General features: G+C 37.8%; 2 protein-coding genes across 2 annotated transcripts; both read left to right on the forward strand.

The window, feature by feature from the left end:
• Positions 1 to 3,783: 3,783 nt before the first annotated feature.
• On the forward strand, positions 3,784 to 4,720 carry LOC108065531 (uncharacterized). The gene is made up of 3 exons (XM_070217465.1): positions 3,784 to 3,978; positions 4,039 to 4,496; positions 4,594 to 4,720. Exons 1-3 carry the CDS (start codon positions 3,841 to 3,843, stop codon positions 4,709 to 4,711), a joined length of 714 nt encoding a protein of 237 aa, XP_070073566.1. The 5' UTR covers positions 3,784 to 3,840; the 3' UTR covers positions 4,712 to 4,720.
• Positions 4,721 to 5,842: 1,122 nt separating this feature from the next.
• LOC108065492 (uncharacterized) lies at positions 5,843 to 7,433 on the forward strand. Its single transcript, XM_017153491.3, has 3 exons — positions 5,843 to 6,069; positions 6,493 to 6,929; positions 6,997 to 7,433. The coding sequence occupies exons 1-3, from the start codon at positions 5,950 to 5,952 to the stop codon at positions 7,082 to 7,084; spliced, it is 645 nt and encodes a 214-aa protein (XP_017008980.2). The 5' UTR covers positions 5,843 to 5,949; the 3' UTR covers positions 7,085 to 7,433.
• The last annotated feature ends 9,257 nt before the right edge of the window (positions 7,434 to 16,690 follow it).

Genomic DNA, 16,690 nt, shown 5'->3' on the forward strand with positions numbered 1-16,690 from the left:
TATGGTTCTCAACTTATTATTTCCGAAAACCAACTGACAAATTGCAAAGTAGTGTTTCCATTCCCATTCAATATTCCTTAATTTTTTCCGAATGGTTTCCATCGTTAACAGACTCAATTTCCTTACTTTTCTTATTTGAATCTTACATATCAACGATCGTATTTATGTAATATAGCACACCTGGTTTCTAATACTATCAATATCAGTACAAACACTATATTAAAGACAACTTTTATCCTAAACTTAAACCTTCCAAACCGAAACTCGATTAGAACTTATTCTCCATCGCAAGTTGTACATACGGACGTCAATAAGAAACTTTTGCTGTAGTTCTTCCAAAAAAAAGCAAACAATAAATGTAAAATGTTAAAGAAAGTCTATGAAAACCTATGTAAGGCATCAAATTAAATTGAATTAATTTGTATTGTGTGTAAATAACTGTTTTCCTGTTAAGTTACTAAGAAATTTTGGATAGCATATCAAGCCAATGACTCCATTTAAAGATCTTTCGTATACCAACTAAATCATTTTCTACAACTGCTTAGATTTTATAAGAACTATGGAGGGAATCTTTTCATTTAAATGCAAAGGAAAAACCAAAAATAGGAGCGATTTAATCGAATTTATAATGTTTAATAGCAGTTAGTCGAGGTAAACAGAAATCCCAGTGGTAAAAACCCTAACATCAATATAAATATCAATTAAATTAACAAAATGATTAGTAATTAATTATGCCCCAACAGCTAGTTAGTTTATACATTTTTTGTAAAACCAATTAAACAATTAGTTTCACCTTTGTCTATAAGCAGATATGGATAATAATTAAAAGGATGAAAAAGAAAAACCAAAAAACAAATCAAATTATGAAATATAAAAAACCGGGCGTTTTATTTTCTACATTTAAGCGGGGGTGGGTATTTTAATTGAAATGACCACAAAGTGTAGTATTTATGTAGGAATGGAAAAAATGTTTATGTCGTGAGAAAGGTGATAAAGGGGTTAAATGGAATGGTGATGTCTATAAAGAGTCTAAAAAATATAAATGAATTATTACTTTTTAGAGATTGTTTCCTTCATTTTTCTCAGTGCACTAAAACACTTTCCCTGCTCCTTTCTCCAAATGCGACACCATCTCAAGAGGAGGCGTAAATCTGCATCAAATTAAATATGCGCGCGTGTGTTCCGAGGAGAAAAGGGGGCTCAAAATGCGGATGAGGGGCCGGGTTTGTTTTAGCGCTTGTGCATGCAGTTAATGTGCTTATTTTAAAATTTAAATTGGCTTGCGCAGTGCGCACTTGAGTAGGAACTCCACAAAAGAGTGCGATGAAGGGGGGATATATGTAGCAAGTAGCATGTGTGTGCGCACTCCTTACAGGATTCGCTTTAATAGAAAGTTTGCACTGCTCTTTCTTTTTCTTGGGGTTTTGCATAAAGCTCATGGTGTAATTAACAGTCACTTGCAGTGGCAGCAATGGGGAGCCTGTGCCAGGGATATATACATTCCCTCACATACGCCTGCAATAAGATAAACAACCTAATTATTTTCGCAGGGCGAACGAGCTGCACTTTTGCTGCGGTTCCAAAAAGCCGGAAAAGGAAAAGGGAAAGCAGCCACATCTCATCGTCAAGTGTGTTTGCTGTTGAAAGCTACAAGGCTTCAGCGAAAATGATGTAATTAAATGCAGTTTGCCTGGAGATTTATAACAAGCTCAATCAAACTAATCAGGTGAAGAAGGAAGTTAGTTAACCGCATACTAAAATAATGTCATGTTTATTTCGAGCTTTCTTCGGGTCTATTGTCAGACCTAAACACGTGTCGTCACTTAAATGAACCCACACAATAGATTTAAGTAGCTGAATTATTTTCAGCTGAACTGAAGCCACTTAATTGGCGGTGAGCCATGATATCAACAAGGTTCAAGTTCACCTTCAAATTTATGATAGAACTGACCTAGCCAACACAGAAAAACCAGAGCTATTGTAAGAGCCATTGAACTATAGAGTAAACTAAATATACGAAAAAGTAGAGTATTCAAAATAGAAATATTTTAAAATTTTGAAAAATTAATTTATTTTATTGCAGAAACTCATTCATAAGCAAAGTCAAAAATGCATAAATGTTTGTTTTTAAAAGTGACAATATAAAATTAGAAAAGTTAAAAGTTGGAGTCAAAAAGTTAAACGAAAAATTAATAACTGCATGAGAATTTTATTGTTTGTCTTTCTAAAAAAACATTTAACTAGCACTGCACTATTGAGTGCGATGGCAATTAGCTCGGTCTCCTGGAAGCCTCAACTCTATTTTGCGTTAATCAAAAGTTTCAGTGTTCTCTCAGCAGTATTCTATCCCCAGAACAGAACTGAACCCCTCACCTTTTAACAGCAAACTCCAAAAGTTATGCTGGCAGTTGTGCCGGAGAGCGTTTTGTCATTCATTACAAATTTTCACACATGGCCCAATTAAATTATTTAGCCCCATACACACACACTCGCTCTCTCTCACCCCGAATAGTTTTAATTAAATAATAGATACAAGCTACCTAGGATACCAACTCTGGTTGTGGGCGTGGCACCATTCTGCCAGCTGCTTTTTTCCTCATTTGGTAGTCAACTTTTGGCAGTTGGCAAAAGTTTGCCGGGATAAAACGACTCCCGAGACAAAAGCCTATGGCCGAGTTACGGCGAATGTGTGTCAACTGTACTCCAAAATGTTCGTTTTCGACACACGCAGGCAAACTAGTGCTATCATCTTCCCCTCTCTTTCGCCCAACTATCCCTTACTCTTTCTCGGGGAGCTTGTAAGACATTTAAAATTAATGTGCTATGGAGGCGTTTGAGAGCTTACAAGACAAGTCGAAGACAACTCGAGGACATGCAGCCGTTAACATAATCGCTCGAGCTTAGAGCACACGTATGCCCACCCACTACATGGCGCTTTTCAACACTGTTCGAAGAAGTGGAAAGTTGACAGTATCAGCACAGAGAATAAATCATACAAAGGCTGTAGAGATTCTTGGCACATTTTGAGGTGGGTCAACTTTAAAGAACAGCTAAAAAAAAGTACCTAAGGTTTCGACAATATGGGTCAGTGTTGAACAATGAATTGAAAAGCGAGCAATCTTTCAGTTACTCACCGCTTGAAGTGGTGTAAAGTAAAGAGTTCCCTTAACAAGGCAGTTTCATTCAAGAGATTTTCTTGCTAAAAATTGAACAATGACCTGAAATGTGAACAAGTGCATTTGTTTGCTAAACACTCAAGGTGTTGTATGTCACAAAGCTCTTATCGCTATCTATCTGACCGCAAGATATCGCAGGCACATGTTAGGTAATTATCATTTGCCGGGGGTTACTAGTAATTGCGTCCTACAGTAGCCATAAGTGTAATAGACTCCTAGATACATTCACCAGTGCAACAGAGTCACAAATCATGTGACTTACGAGCTATAAAAACGGGACTATCCATAAATTAAAAAAGGGTAGGTATATTGGTTTAGGCATTTACATGTCATTTAAACACAGATAATTATCTGTGTTTTCCAATGATTCATCATTTTTATTATATCTTGCTTAAATTAACAAAGGGATTAGAAAGTAATTTGGTTCTGGAAAAACACAATAAAATATGTAAATGTTTTCCGATGAGTAAGACATGTAAATGCAAAAGTGCAGCCCTGGACATACATTCTTATAATTTATTTATCGTGATCACGCAGTCATTAGATATCATTTGATTGATTACCGACTTAGGTCAGATAATTACCTGATGACCAATGGTTATATGTTCACGGCTTCAGTTCTTGATCTGCGGCCGAGTCACAAGCAACCCACCCATTCGCCATTATGTCAGCTAGGACTTATGCCTTGGGCCTCCTTTGCCTCTTGGTTTTTCTTCAAGGAAGTTTTACAGCCCAAGCCCAGGCTGGCGATTATGTGGAACTGTGTAATTTGACCGAAAGCATCGCTGTGGATCTTAGTTTGGTGAGGGAACTACAAAATTGAGGTTATTTTCTAAAGGTTAATGGGAAATTTTCCTAATAGTTCTCTGGCATTTGGTGGGAGGTGGCTCGTCAGCCGGCTGGAGGAGACTTTTGCACTGAGGTAAACATAACAGTGCTGGCAAATGAAACCCAGGATAATGTCCTGATCGACACCACCTACGCCGTATCGCCCGATTACCCATGGGTGAATCAAACCATGAATGCCACCCTCACAGTGGTGAATAATTCCGCGGCCGTGGATGGCTTTAATTTTACCTACTGGAATCCTCCTGGCTACACTCCTTATGCTGTGTACAAGGTTCTCTACACTGACTACTCCGATGTTACCCTACTTTGTGGCTACACAAATCAGACCGATAATAGCACCTCCTTCGGCATTATCCTCACCAGGGATCGTACCCCCACCACCGATGCTTTAAATAAACTTGAGAGCATGGCCTTTGGTCTGTCCTCGAACTTTTTGAATGGCACCATGTCGACAATAACTCAGGGAGGAACGTAAGTGAATGTTGAAATGTGATAAATAATAAAAAATATTTATTTAATATTTCAATTGATAATATTCATTCATATTTATTTCCAACTTATCTTATAGTTTTTTTCCTTCCAGATGCTATGCACCATCCGCAGCCAACCCGTTTGCCATTATCTCCATGATGTTGATTGCCATGGCCTTGATTCTGGCCATTTTTGCTGACCGTCAAATAAATTAGTTAGCACTAAAAAAAAGAAGTTAATTTCAATTTGCTTTGTATCAAATTTTAAATTCAGAGATCAAATAAATAAAAATCCATTCATATTGATTTTTATGATTTCTAAATTTCATTTTTAATGACTCATAGAAAAATCTTTGCTAAAATATAAAATGATTCCATATCTGCTGAACCTTTCTTAACATTGAAAAAATACATTTCTCTACCAGGTTGCTTATTAAAAATGTTTCTTTATCGCCATTCGGCCTTCTTTCGTCTCTGATTCTGTTTTTTTTATGCATTCTTGTTATTGTTTTCATTAGTGACTCATTGTCTGTCGGCGATAAAGCAATTTAATCCAGAACTGAAGACGTTTCCTCCCTATATGTATATTTTTATTGGGGTGATAGATCACTAAAATGTTTAGATAAAACTCCGCGAGGAAGACTTCAATTAATTTAATACATGTTTCTGGTATCTACGAGTAATGATAAGACCACTTACCTTGTTTACGGCATGGCATTGCCGAGTGTAAGAAATGACTAATGGGAAATAGTACAACCGCTCTCAGAAGGGAAGAAGAGTTCGATAAAACCACAGAAAAGTTTCTGATATCTATAAAGCACAGAACTGACTAGTCTAAATATGAATAATGGATGAGTATATAATCAATGAAACAATAAGCATAATTATAATATTCGTAATAATATTCTCAATGAAACAATAAACATTATTATAATATAATAAAATTCGAACAAAAAAAAAACTAAAAACTTTAACTATCTTTGCTGCAATCAAAGCGGAAGTTTAGATGCAGACCAATTAAATGGCGACTGATTTTTTAATTTCTGGCCAGGAGAATCATTTCCCGGAAAATGATGGCAAAGAGCTTTGCAGCTAAGACAACCTATTGACCAATGTGCAGGGGAGTTTTTCGAAGGTGCAAGAACAAGAGCGGAAAGCAATAACTATTCTGGGCCCAGCAATCAGAGTCCCGGGGGATTAGTCATTCCACGGTAGGCGATAACAGACGTCAGATGTACGTAAATCGGTGACAGAGCCCGGGCGCCTCCACAAGTGCAGGCCCGTCGATAATGGCTGCGAAAATACGGGAAAAAGATACCCGCCTATAAAAGCCAGTTGCGGATGCGAAGCCAGTTCAGTTGAACGACGCACTCACAGCGAACCGATCGCAGGACCGGAACCAAAAAGCGGAATATACCTTACAGATAAAAGTTACAAAACCACCCAGTGACATCATGTGCAAGAGTGTGATTATTTTCCTGGCCATCGTGGCCTGCATTTCGATGGCTCTAGCCCAAACTGCAACCCCACAAACCTGTGCCCAAGCCCCTAGCATTAGCTTCAACAATACGGAAGTGAGTGAAGAAATATCATTAGTATTATAGTACTATTAGTATAAGAAATGGTACTAAAAAATCACTTTGGATATCGGCAATCTAAACTGAAATATTATTTCCTAAATAATATTTTAATACATTATAGCTCTGCTAAAAGGATAACTGATGTTCCCAATAGATTTTATTTTTTAAACGAAAACAAAATAACCTGTCTTTATTTTATTTATGCTTTTTTATTTTATTTTGTTATTACCAAATTGCTCAAATTTAATAACTTTCTAATCTTGTAGTTAATTTTTTATATAAATAATTTAAATTTTAACTGAATTGATAGTTAAAATATTTTTGAGTAGAAATATTTCATATGTTTTCCGATTTACCATTGATAGGTGAAGCAAAGTCTTAGTTCCTTTATAAAAATATCCTCTTCTTAATTTCCAGCTGACTGGCAGGTGGATCGAGTTGGCCCGCAATCCAGCCTCGAATGTGGCCTGCATCACCCTGAACGTGGCTATCTGGAACAACTCGAATGTGCTGGTCAATGTCAGCCATTCCAGCAACAACCTCTCCACCTTGGTGGACGTCTATGAAACGGCGAACATCACTCTATCTGCGAGCAACAACCTGGTCGGCTACAATGTGTCCTTGGTGAATGGCCAGAAGAACGAGTATGTGTACGTCAAGCTGCTGAGCTATGTGAACTCCACGTACCTCGTGGGATGCAGCTACACGGATGCGAACAACGCATCGACCAGTGCTGGATTTATTCTGGGCAGATCGAATTACACAACCCAGGGCATTAACAAAGCCAACAATGATGCCTCCACGAGCTTTACCAACTTCCAGAACAACACCTACGGCAATGTCACGCAGTTGGAGTGAGTTAGCCCCCAAAAGTCCCTTAAAAAAAATACACTAATTTTGTAATTTATCCAAATGTTTCAGTTGTCGTGCCAGTTCTGCCGGACAGACTGTGCCCCTGACCCTGATTTCTGGCTTCCTCGCCTTCGTCCTGCTGCTGATCAAGGCCTAAGAAAAGGGGAGATGTAACCTACTTACCATCCATAGAAAAAAAAGAAGAAAAATAACCAAACCAAAACCCAAACACTTGCCTAAGTTATTGCGTCATTCTCTTTATTTAGTTTTTAGTTGACTTTAACGGCCAAACGATGTCAATAAAAGTAAACCGAAGTGGGTGAGGGCCCGTAAAAAGAAGTCCCACTCAAAAGAACAAAACTCGATAAAGGTGTAGAGACAGCAGACGAAAATCAGGTGTCTCAATACTCCGCTGCAATCAGCGCTTTAATTTGCTGGCAACTTGTTCGAAGGTATGCGTGATAAGATAAACGTAAGCGATAGCGAAATATATGACTGTGCCACCATTTATTTTTGTTCTTTTTTTTCCTTGCCTCGCTAATATCTAACAAGCAGCTCATAAATCAATCAATGGCCGCGTGTTCACAGGCAAAAATATCCGATACGTTTTGCCACTGATTAATTGATTGACAAATCACTTCACTTCACTCTACCGTTTGCAGTTGGCTAATTACCCTGGTTTAGGGGCAGTTGTGTATTTTTATCGCTTGTCGGTGGGATTTATCTATTTGCTTTCATGGCCCAATGAGGTGATTTTGAGATACTGGAACTGCAGGCACAACTGCGATTGGTTTGTAATAATGATGATTACTCGATTAGCATGTAGAACCTATAAAACTAGTGCCGACTGACAATTATTTTGACACTCTTATTACTTTGCCCTTGGGAACGTACAATAAAAGCAGGCGTAAAAAATTATCTTGTGTTCAGTATAAACAAACAAAAAGACAGCGCATTTCAAATTGATAAGATGAAACATTAAGTAAACCAACCATTTATAAAACCATCTTTGACTTGTCGTTGGTACTTACGAGTATTGATAAGAATGTTTTTTATAAAGATAAAAAATGTCTGGCCATTAATGCGGGCTTACATAAATAATATATTACACAATTTTTCTTTATCAATATATGTATCTTCTTTGGGATTTCATATCGAAAATTATTTTACTGTAGGTAGAAATATGAATAAATATTTATTTCCTTCGTCAAGGGGCCCTCAATCTATTCATATCCAAAACAATTTCCTCTCGAACTCACCACTCTTACAAGGCACTTGGTCAGTTGTTGGAAAAGTTGTCAAACTACAATGAAAGAAAACACCGAAATCCAGCAGACACTTAATTGTCAAGAAAATAGAAAAAGATAGAAGAAAAGCCAGTTGGAACAGCAGGAGAAGACAACTCAGTTAACGCACATACTCGATTCAATACGATTCTGTGATTTGTTTGCCACCCCGCTGCCGCCGCCGAAAACGAAAAGAAAACACTTAGAGTCCTGGCCAAGTCTCAAATCAGATACAAAATCCCCGGGAGCTTCTGCCTCTTACACACTTATCGAGCTTCTGACTGGCTGTTGCTGATTTCTTGTTTATTTATTCAGCTCCAACCCAATCAGCCCACCCACACACATCCTCATCCGATCCTGATGCAAACAAACCCACACGAATGTAAACACAAGGCCACTAAATCACTGAACACTCTCAGCTTTGGCATTTACACCACCATCACCCACCCCACCCATCCGAAGGACTTTCTGCTCCTCATCCTTATGATCCTGCGACTTCTTTTGTTGCTGCGCTTGACCCGCGGCTCCTGTCCCTTTGGCCCCTCTGCCCCTTTGCTCCTCCTCAAGGGTTTGTTTATGTTTATTTGTTGGCACAATTTGGTTACATTGTTTGCTTACAATCTACTCATTGTTTGCAGGGTTCGTTGTTGTTCTTGAAATCAAGTTTACATCGATTAAGTAGCAGTAAAATCTGTTGCCAAGAACAACACAAAAAGGGCTTACCCCGAAAAGGGGGCCAAGGAACCTAGAAATTTGTATAAAAGTTTAAGAAATTTTTCTAGATTTTAATAGAAATTGTAATATAATTTTAAAAAAAATTTAAGAAATCTTAAAGAAGAAAAATATTACTTACCTTGCATAACTACCAATTTATTTCCATATTTAACCATCACACCATGAAATACCTGTGAATAAAGCTTGGCATTCTTGCACCTAGCAGAGGTATTCATGACATTCATCCCCGGCCAAACAAACAGCCAGACAATAATTATACACTCTCAAGTGGCTAATCATCCAAGAAGCCGGACTCAGCTCAGCTCAAGCCAGACCAAAGTCAACCGCAACAAAGTCCGGGGCCATAGAGCTCCTGGTCAAATGGCAGACAAACAAAGGACGCCTCCAATCAATGCTAATAGCAATCGTCCTGCAATATCCTCAAAGTGCTTAGAAAACCGAAAGCCAAGAACCACACACATTCGGAATGTGGGGGGAAAAGGGGGAGTGACGGAGTGGGTGAAAAGGACGAACCAAAGGAGCTGGAGCAGACAAAACTATTAATTAATTTCCCAGTCACTGCAGGCCATCGACTTTGGGATAGGAACCTACCGCATGCCGTTGACATTTCAGTCAATTCTCAGTTCTCGCAACTGATTCCAATCTCATGGCAAAAGGTGTGCGGCAGGCTAACGAATTTGCCAAATGGCGTAAGACGTAAGAGGAGTTTTTATTTGGAGTTAAGGGAAGGGAAAATTTGCTTAGACATTCATTCAACTTGTTCTTGTGTAATTGCTGAGGGGTGGCTGGGGATTTTACTGTTATCATATAAATTGAAATCTTAGCCAAGTTTGTGGCACTCAAGTCTCAAGTATTTCACAGTGGCAATCGTCACTCAAGTGTCGCTTCTCCTAAGCTACTCAGTAACACTGAGAGAAATATTGGGGGCCCTTAGAAGAACACATAGCCAATTAATATTATTTTAGAATAAAAACCTAATAAAATGGTATTAATTCCCCATTTATATTTGTGTCTAAATCATTCTGAAATGATTTTCTTTGTTTAGATATTTTCAAAACCGTAGGAGAATTCATTTTCTTTCACTGCATTTATTTATGCTAATTTACTCATACCCATAAAAAGTTTATTTTATTTTAAAATCTTCTTTAATCATTTAATTTTACTAACAATATAATTTCTTTCACTGCCTCATCTACCCTGCGAATCCTCAATTTATGCTGATCTCTGGCCTTTCGCCTAAGCGCTTTCACATTTGCATAGATTTCCCAAAACTCGGCAACAAAAACATGATTTGATTTCCACATCCACAGCTGATAATACTTCTCAATATGCGTATATATGCATACATATATGTGTTTATGCGGTGCCACAGGTGGGGGTAATTGAATGGAGGTCCTCCGTCATTTACATTCAATTAACAGTTGTAGGCCAGAGCGAATTGCCATCTATGAGATACTTGTATGCCTGGGCATTAATACTTGACCATCCATAAATATTCATGGACAACAGCAGAGTCGTAGAGTAAAAGGGGTTCCAGAAAGTAAAAGATGCCTGAGAACCTAGGAAAATAGGTTATCTACACCTTTATTATAGCTCATGTGCTTAAAATAAAAATTATCTAATTTTAAATGAACGTCTGATAAGTTTGTAGTCATAATAAAATTCGAACGATAACAAATTTACCACGAAATAATTATAAATATTTGTCAATAGTCAATTCATCAATATTGATTCACTAAAAACCGCCCATTAATCATAAATAATTATCGTGATAACATTAATAAAATTCTCAATATCTCTGTCCCTTTGGAATGCCGCCCCTGGGCAATTTACATTTGGGCCTAATTTATGCCACATGAACTTGGGCTTTTGTGTAATGGAACTGTGTTTTGTCTTTAGTTGACTTTGGGCTAATGCATAAGATAATTACTGTTCCAGAGAAAGTGTCGTACGGATTACATATTCATCAGCCTTTGATGAGTACTGATGAAGCTCGAGTTATGAGCAAGGGGAATTAAAGATGAGCCAGTGATATTTATAGTAATAGGGTTGAGCGGCTTCAGAAAAAATTTCTGAAGTTTTCACTCCAGCCGTTGCATTTTTCTGATCCATTCCCATCTTACTCCAGCCAATGCCGCCTACTACATACTTGTAGTCTTAAAGACAGGCGTTTAATAGCGGGCCTACTTTTCGTGAACGACTTAATTATTGGTAACATTGATAGTCCTTTCCTATTGAGTTTAATTACCTTTAATGCCCCAGCCAGGAATCTCCGTACCATGGTCCCTTTTTTTGAAAGTGCTGCTAGAACCAATTATGCTCGGAATGAGCCACTTTTAAGGGCTTTGCGTTTATTTAACTCCCTACCAGCCAGCATCCGGTTATGTTGGGGATCCAAGAAGGATATGCTTAGGCAATCACTTAGGGAATATTTTTTATGTAGTTCTTAGTCTTAGTTTTAAGTTTATACTTACTAGCCAGATAAGGATTTAATCCATTGGCGGAATAAATAAATAAATATATGTAAGGAAATTCATATCCTAAATAGGTATATTCAAACTTGTTACTTGACGAGTTATTTCTAGTTTTATATTTTAGTTTGTACATATTTTGTAAAGATATATATTATTTACAGAATGAGTAACCCACCTTAGCTTAACTCCTGACAGACATTATCAACCCTCTCGCAAATCCTGCTATCACACTTCGTTTTCTTAAACGGCGAACGTGTGAATCCCCTTTTGACAGCTCGTCACATCTGCAATTAAAGCAATTAATTAAGTTGGTCTACCTCAACCCACCTCAGCCGCAAAACTCGAACTGTAAAGGAAAACGATAGCCGGGCGAACAAGAGCATTCACCTTCATTCAACCCATCCCAGAGGCATTATTTTAAATGCCAATTACAGTTGGAGCTGGAGCAATGGGTATAGGTATGGGTTTTGGGATATAGAAAGAGTGTGCTGGCGCAAATTGCTGCAAATCCATGGCGGATGGCCACCATTCCAGTCGATTTCGAGCCATTTCGTCTCTATGCGAGTGGGCCGGAGTGTGTTTGTTGGCACAGGCATTATTCGTAACGAGCGACATGATCATAAAAATAAACGCAAAATATAACACAAAACGCAAACACAATAATGGCCTGGGAGTGCCTTAGTTTTTATTTTTACACCTGTTTACAAACAAAGCAACAAAGCAAAGGCAAATGGAGGACGGAGGACGAGCAAATTTGACTGCTCCAGCACGCACACAATTAAATTTCCGGTACAACACCTACATGGGAATCCCCCGAAAAACCCTCCAAAGCCCTCGAAACCCCCTTAAAATACACTTTGATTTCCGTGCCGCAACTTTCTGTCTGTGTGTGTGTGTATGAGTTAGTGTGTGTGCAGCGTGTTTGAGCCATTAAAATTACGCCTAACGGAGTTGCAAACGCACCCAAACTCACAGAGAAAAATACACTGAAAAAATCAGAAGAATTAAATATCTTTAATACTAGATAATAAGCAACTTTAATAAAAATTTGTACGAATTTTTGTTTTTTTTTAATCACAAAATAATGATTTATTGATGATTCTTTTAAAAAATTTGAGTGAACGTTTCAAAAACTATATTTATTCCAATTATATTTTTTGTATATTATTTTTAAAAAAAGCCATTTAATTCCGTTATTTATTTTTCAGTGCACAAATAGGAGACGTAAAAATGTACTAGGCTCACGCGGCGTATGAGTATTTTTCTGACTCACTCTAGCTGCTCCAACACGTTTCATTTGAAATCCATGGCACGTTTGCTCCAACAACACCACCAGCACCCGGAGACACGGAGCAATTTTCAATATTCCCGACGCCCGGTGGGCGGCAGGCAGGTGGGCGAGGGTAGGTGGGCGTGGCAGTTGGCGGATATAATGCGGCGACGACAATGCCTGAGTTGCTGTCAAAATTGGCAAAAATCGACGAGGCCTCGCGTTGCGCTAACTAAAAATCAAAGGCATCTCGGCCCAGCACTTCGATTCCTTGGAGGGCAGCTACGTGTGTGGGCCATAATATTTATGCTGCTGCACAAACACCCTAGCACTCCCCTGCAAACTTAGGAGGCACACTCGTACGCACACGTTGCGTATACGTAATATTTGCTCGGGATTATTACAGGCTGGCACTTGAGACGCGCACACGTCGCAGCCCCAATAAAAATTTATATATGTTTATGTATGTGCCTGCACTTAATAATAAAATTTCGTTTAATTTCGAGTTTTGAATTTCATTTTTATGATTCCTTTCGTTTTTTTCCCATTTTGCCCCGCTTATTTATTTTCCCCGCCAGGTGTTCGCCGTAACGTGATAAAATTTTAATTATATTTGCTGCCAAGTAGATTGGATATTTATTTTGTTGCTACTCATTGTAATTTGATTTTTTAGGTTTCTTACCTTGTTTATTTGGTTGCTGCTCATTGTAATTTGATTTTTTAAATGATTGTTCTTTTGTATTTAAACCAAACTGGAAGCTGGTTTTAAATAATAAATTAATGGGTTGCAAGCATACATGGAATAGCCTAGAAAGTTCAAATACTATCTTTAACTTTCTTATTATTAATTTAAAATAAATATTTCCTATTAAATGCTTATCTACCGAAAATATTATTAACAATCATCACTCTCATTTTTGATTTTCCCAAACAAATAAATACAAAACAAGAGAGAACGCTATAGTCGGGTTGGTGTCCCGACTATCTAATACCCGTCACTCCGCTAAAGGGAGTGCGAACGCTGTGTCGGGTTGGTGTCCCGACTAATAATCGTAACTCAGCTAAAGGGAGTGCGAGGGAGATAGATATATGTTGACAATTTATAAATCGTATAACTTTTTAATGAATGGTCCGATTTGAAAAATGTCTTCTACATTTCGATAGGTATAAATATACACAACAAAATTGCATTTATATTTCTCGGAAATCTTTAAAGATGTGGGCGCAGGACCCATTTTAAAATCGTTAGTGGGCGATTGTGGGCGTTAGAGGGGGCGTGGCGCTCGGCTAAAATAAACTTGCGCTGCGTAGGAAGCCAAAGAATATGTGTGGGAAATCTCAACCTTCTAGCTTTTGTAGTTTCTGAGATCTCAGCGTTCATACAGACGGACAGACGGACAGACGGACAGACGGACAGACGGACATGGCTAAATCGACTCGGCTAGTGACCCTGATCAAGAATATATATACTTTATGGGGTCGGAAACGCTTCCTTCTAGCTGTTACATACTTTTGCACGAATCTAGTATACCCTTTTACTCTACGAGTAACGGGTATAAATATTAATTAAAAACTGTTCCGGTCCACTTTAATTAGCAATAACTTAAGGCCAGCGCATATCTTTCCAGAAATGCATTTCAGGCTTATAAATTTCATTAGGGAAGAGCGAAAACCTTTTGACATTGATGTCGGCTTAGTCTGTCTAAGGACTTCGCTGGACAGACAGACTTGTCTGCTGCTCTCTGTTTTCTGTTTTGTGTCTGATGTTTGTTTATCTCCCTTTTGGCTTTGCCTAATGGACGCCTGCCAACAGCTGGCAGGACACTTTGAGCAACTCGACATCTCCTTTCTGCTGCCAGTGGAAACGAGTGGAAACATTGTATTCGAGTCAGGTGCGTTGTGAATTTTGCTGCAACAGTCATTATAATAATGCCACAACGAAGTGTGCTCGGAAATAATAATCAAGTTGGTCGGGAAGAGTAAGGATGGTGGATGGGTGGCTTGCGAGCACAGCTGCTGGCACTTGATGGTTTCGTGTAGGTTGTAGACCAGCCAAGGCACTTAAAATTTCATTTAAATATGGACTCCTCGTTGAATGTGCAATCGTGCATTGTTGCACTTCTACCGTTGCAAGTGCAATAATCGCCTCAAATAATAACTTTAAGTGCATAATTTTATAAAGTTCTTGCTGGCCCCGTAATAGCTATTCTTGCCGCTGAAAGTACGTGAGTACATTTACCGAGAACCATTTTAAATTTGAGTCAAGGCAACGCAAATAAATACCTTTATGTTTTTAGTGTTTTGCGTTGCAAATTTTAAGGGTACACACAAAAAAACACGCCGGGATCAAATCGATATGCGCATGGTTAATACCGATTTCTATCTCTCGGATTCTCGGAGATTCTCTGACTTCAGAAAAGGGAACAATAAGCAATATGGCGACATAAATTACGTGAATAGGGATAGCGCTTAGAGTTACATGAATAGGAGAAAGACATATTTTATTTCAAGTCAAAATTGATACCAAATAAAATTAAATCGATCATCATTTTATTCCAAGGTTTTTTTTCGGTGTAGTTATCCGCAGTTTAATCATTGGATCTAATAGCCCGAAATCATCGAAACCTAATCCATTTTGAACACAAATTTAGCGTCTGAAAATCCCTTGTGTCTGGCAGTTGCCATAACATTCGATTAGTTCGGCTGCCTGTCTGTTTCGAGTTAGTGATTTCGGGGTTTCCTTACCCCACCGCATTTGGATTTAATTGATTTTGTGCTGCCATTGCTGCAATTCAGCCAGCAAAAGTCGACCCTCTACATAAATTCAAAACTTTTTACGCAAACGCATTTAGCGCTAATTGTTCGCCTGTATAAAGTATCCTTTTTCAATCGTTTGCATAACAAATCGCGAACCCAAATGGCGAATGAGTGAGTGTAAACTGTTCGCCGGACGACAATTTATTTAAATATTTCTGACACGCACTGCACAAATGGCCGGTTCTGATTAAAAACAGATTTGTTCAGATTGGTTTTATAATAACCTTGCCGCACAGACAATTGACGTTGTCAGGCTGTAACAGTAACAGTCGAGCTATGAATTGCAAATTGGTTCTGTAATCGCTAACAGACTTTATTTTAAATTATTTTATTTTTCCACAGACGATGGATGGTTTTCCACTTATTACAGGAATAATTTTCTTTGAAAATATATGTTTTAAACGTTCTAAATCAAAATACAAAAGAAGCGTAATTTAAAATATATTTTTCAATTTAATATTCGTTGTTCTGTTATAGAAAACTTATGACACACAACAAATGTGAACAAGTTTAAAGTCAATCAAACTTTTTTATTTTCATTTACATTAAAATTATGCTGGCATTTATTTGCCTTACCATTTCTTGGTGTCGCCCGACGCTTTGATAAAAATAATTTGCATACAACAATTTTTCTCGCTTCGCTTTCCGGAAAAGTTTGCCTTTTTACATTTGCATAACTCAACATCTAGACAAACAGAACTGGAAGGAGAGTGAAACCTAAGTGATAACATTAAAAGGGAAAGTCACGAAAAGCAAATATGAATCATTCGCCATGTGTGGCAAATGCGATGAAACAAACATTTTCGGGGCAAAGTAAAAATAATTTGCAAGAATAAATAATTATGCACGGAATTAAGGGGAAAGTTTGGTAGATAAACATTAATGGGATCCTGAAGCAAAGAGGAAGAATTTCCCAGTCTTTAAAAAAAATAAACATATTCAGTAACCGGAACTGAAATTAACAACAAGATAAATTCACTAGGAACTTTTTATGAATTAGTGTAAAATTAATTTGATATTTATTAACAAAATATAAATTAACCTGGGTTTTATCAAATTTATTCATTATCGCTTTTGCTATAGCTACACATTTATTTAACCTGATATATGGAGCCTACATAACTCAATCGGCAAATAAACAATTCACGTGCTAACATCTTCGCGATATCGTCAATTGTTAT

This window comes from Drosophila takahashii, chromosome 3R, assembly GCF_030179915.1.
Source record: "Drosophila takahashii strain IR98-3 E-12201 chromosome 3R, DtakHiC1v2, whole genome shotgun sequence".
NCBI lineage: Eukaryota > Metazoa > Arthropoda > Insecta > Diptera > Drosophilidae > Drosophila > Drosophila takahashii.

Bases quoted from the DNA above. Each gene is read 5' to 3' on its own strand.
- LOC108065531 (XM_070217465.1), top strand. From the start codon at position 3,841: ATGTCAGCTAGGACTTATGCCTTGGGCCTCCTTTGCCTCTTGGTTTTT. The intron at 3,979-4,038 runs GTGAGGGAACTA...TTTTCCTAATAG, and splicing joins TCGCTGTGGATCTTAGTTTG to TTCTCTGGCATTTGGTGGGA. The intron at 4,497-4,593 runs GTAAGTGAATGT...CTTATCTTATAG, and splicing joins ACAATAACTCAGGGAGGAAC to TTTTTTTCCTTCCAGATGCT.
- LOC108065492 (XM_017153491.3), top strand. From the start codon at position 5,950: ATGTGCAAGAGTGTGATTATTTTCCTGGCCATCGTGGCCTGCATTTCG. The intron at 6,070-6,492 runs GTGAGTGAAGAA...CTTAATTTCCAG, and splicing joins TTAGCTTCAACAATACGGAA to CTGACTGGCAGGTGGATCGA. The intron at 6,930-6,996 runs GTGAGTTAGCCC...CAAATGTTTCAG, and splicing joins GGCAATGTCACGCAGTTGGA to TTGTCGTGCCAGTTCTGCCG.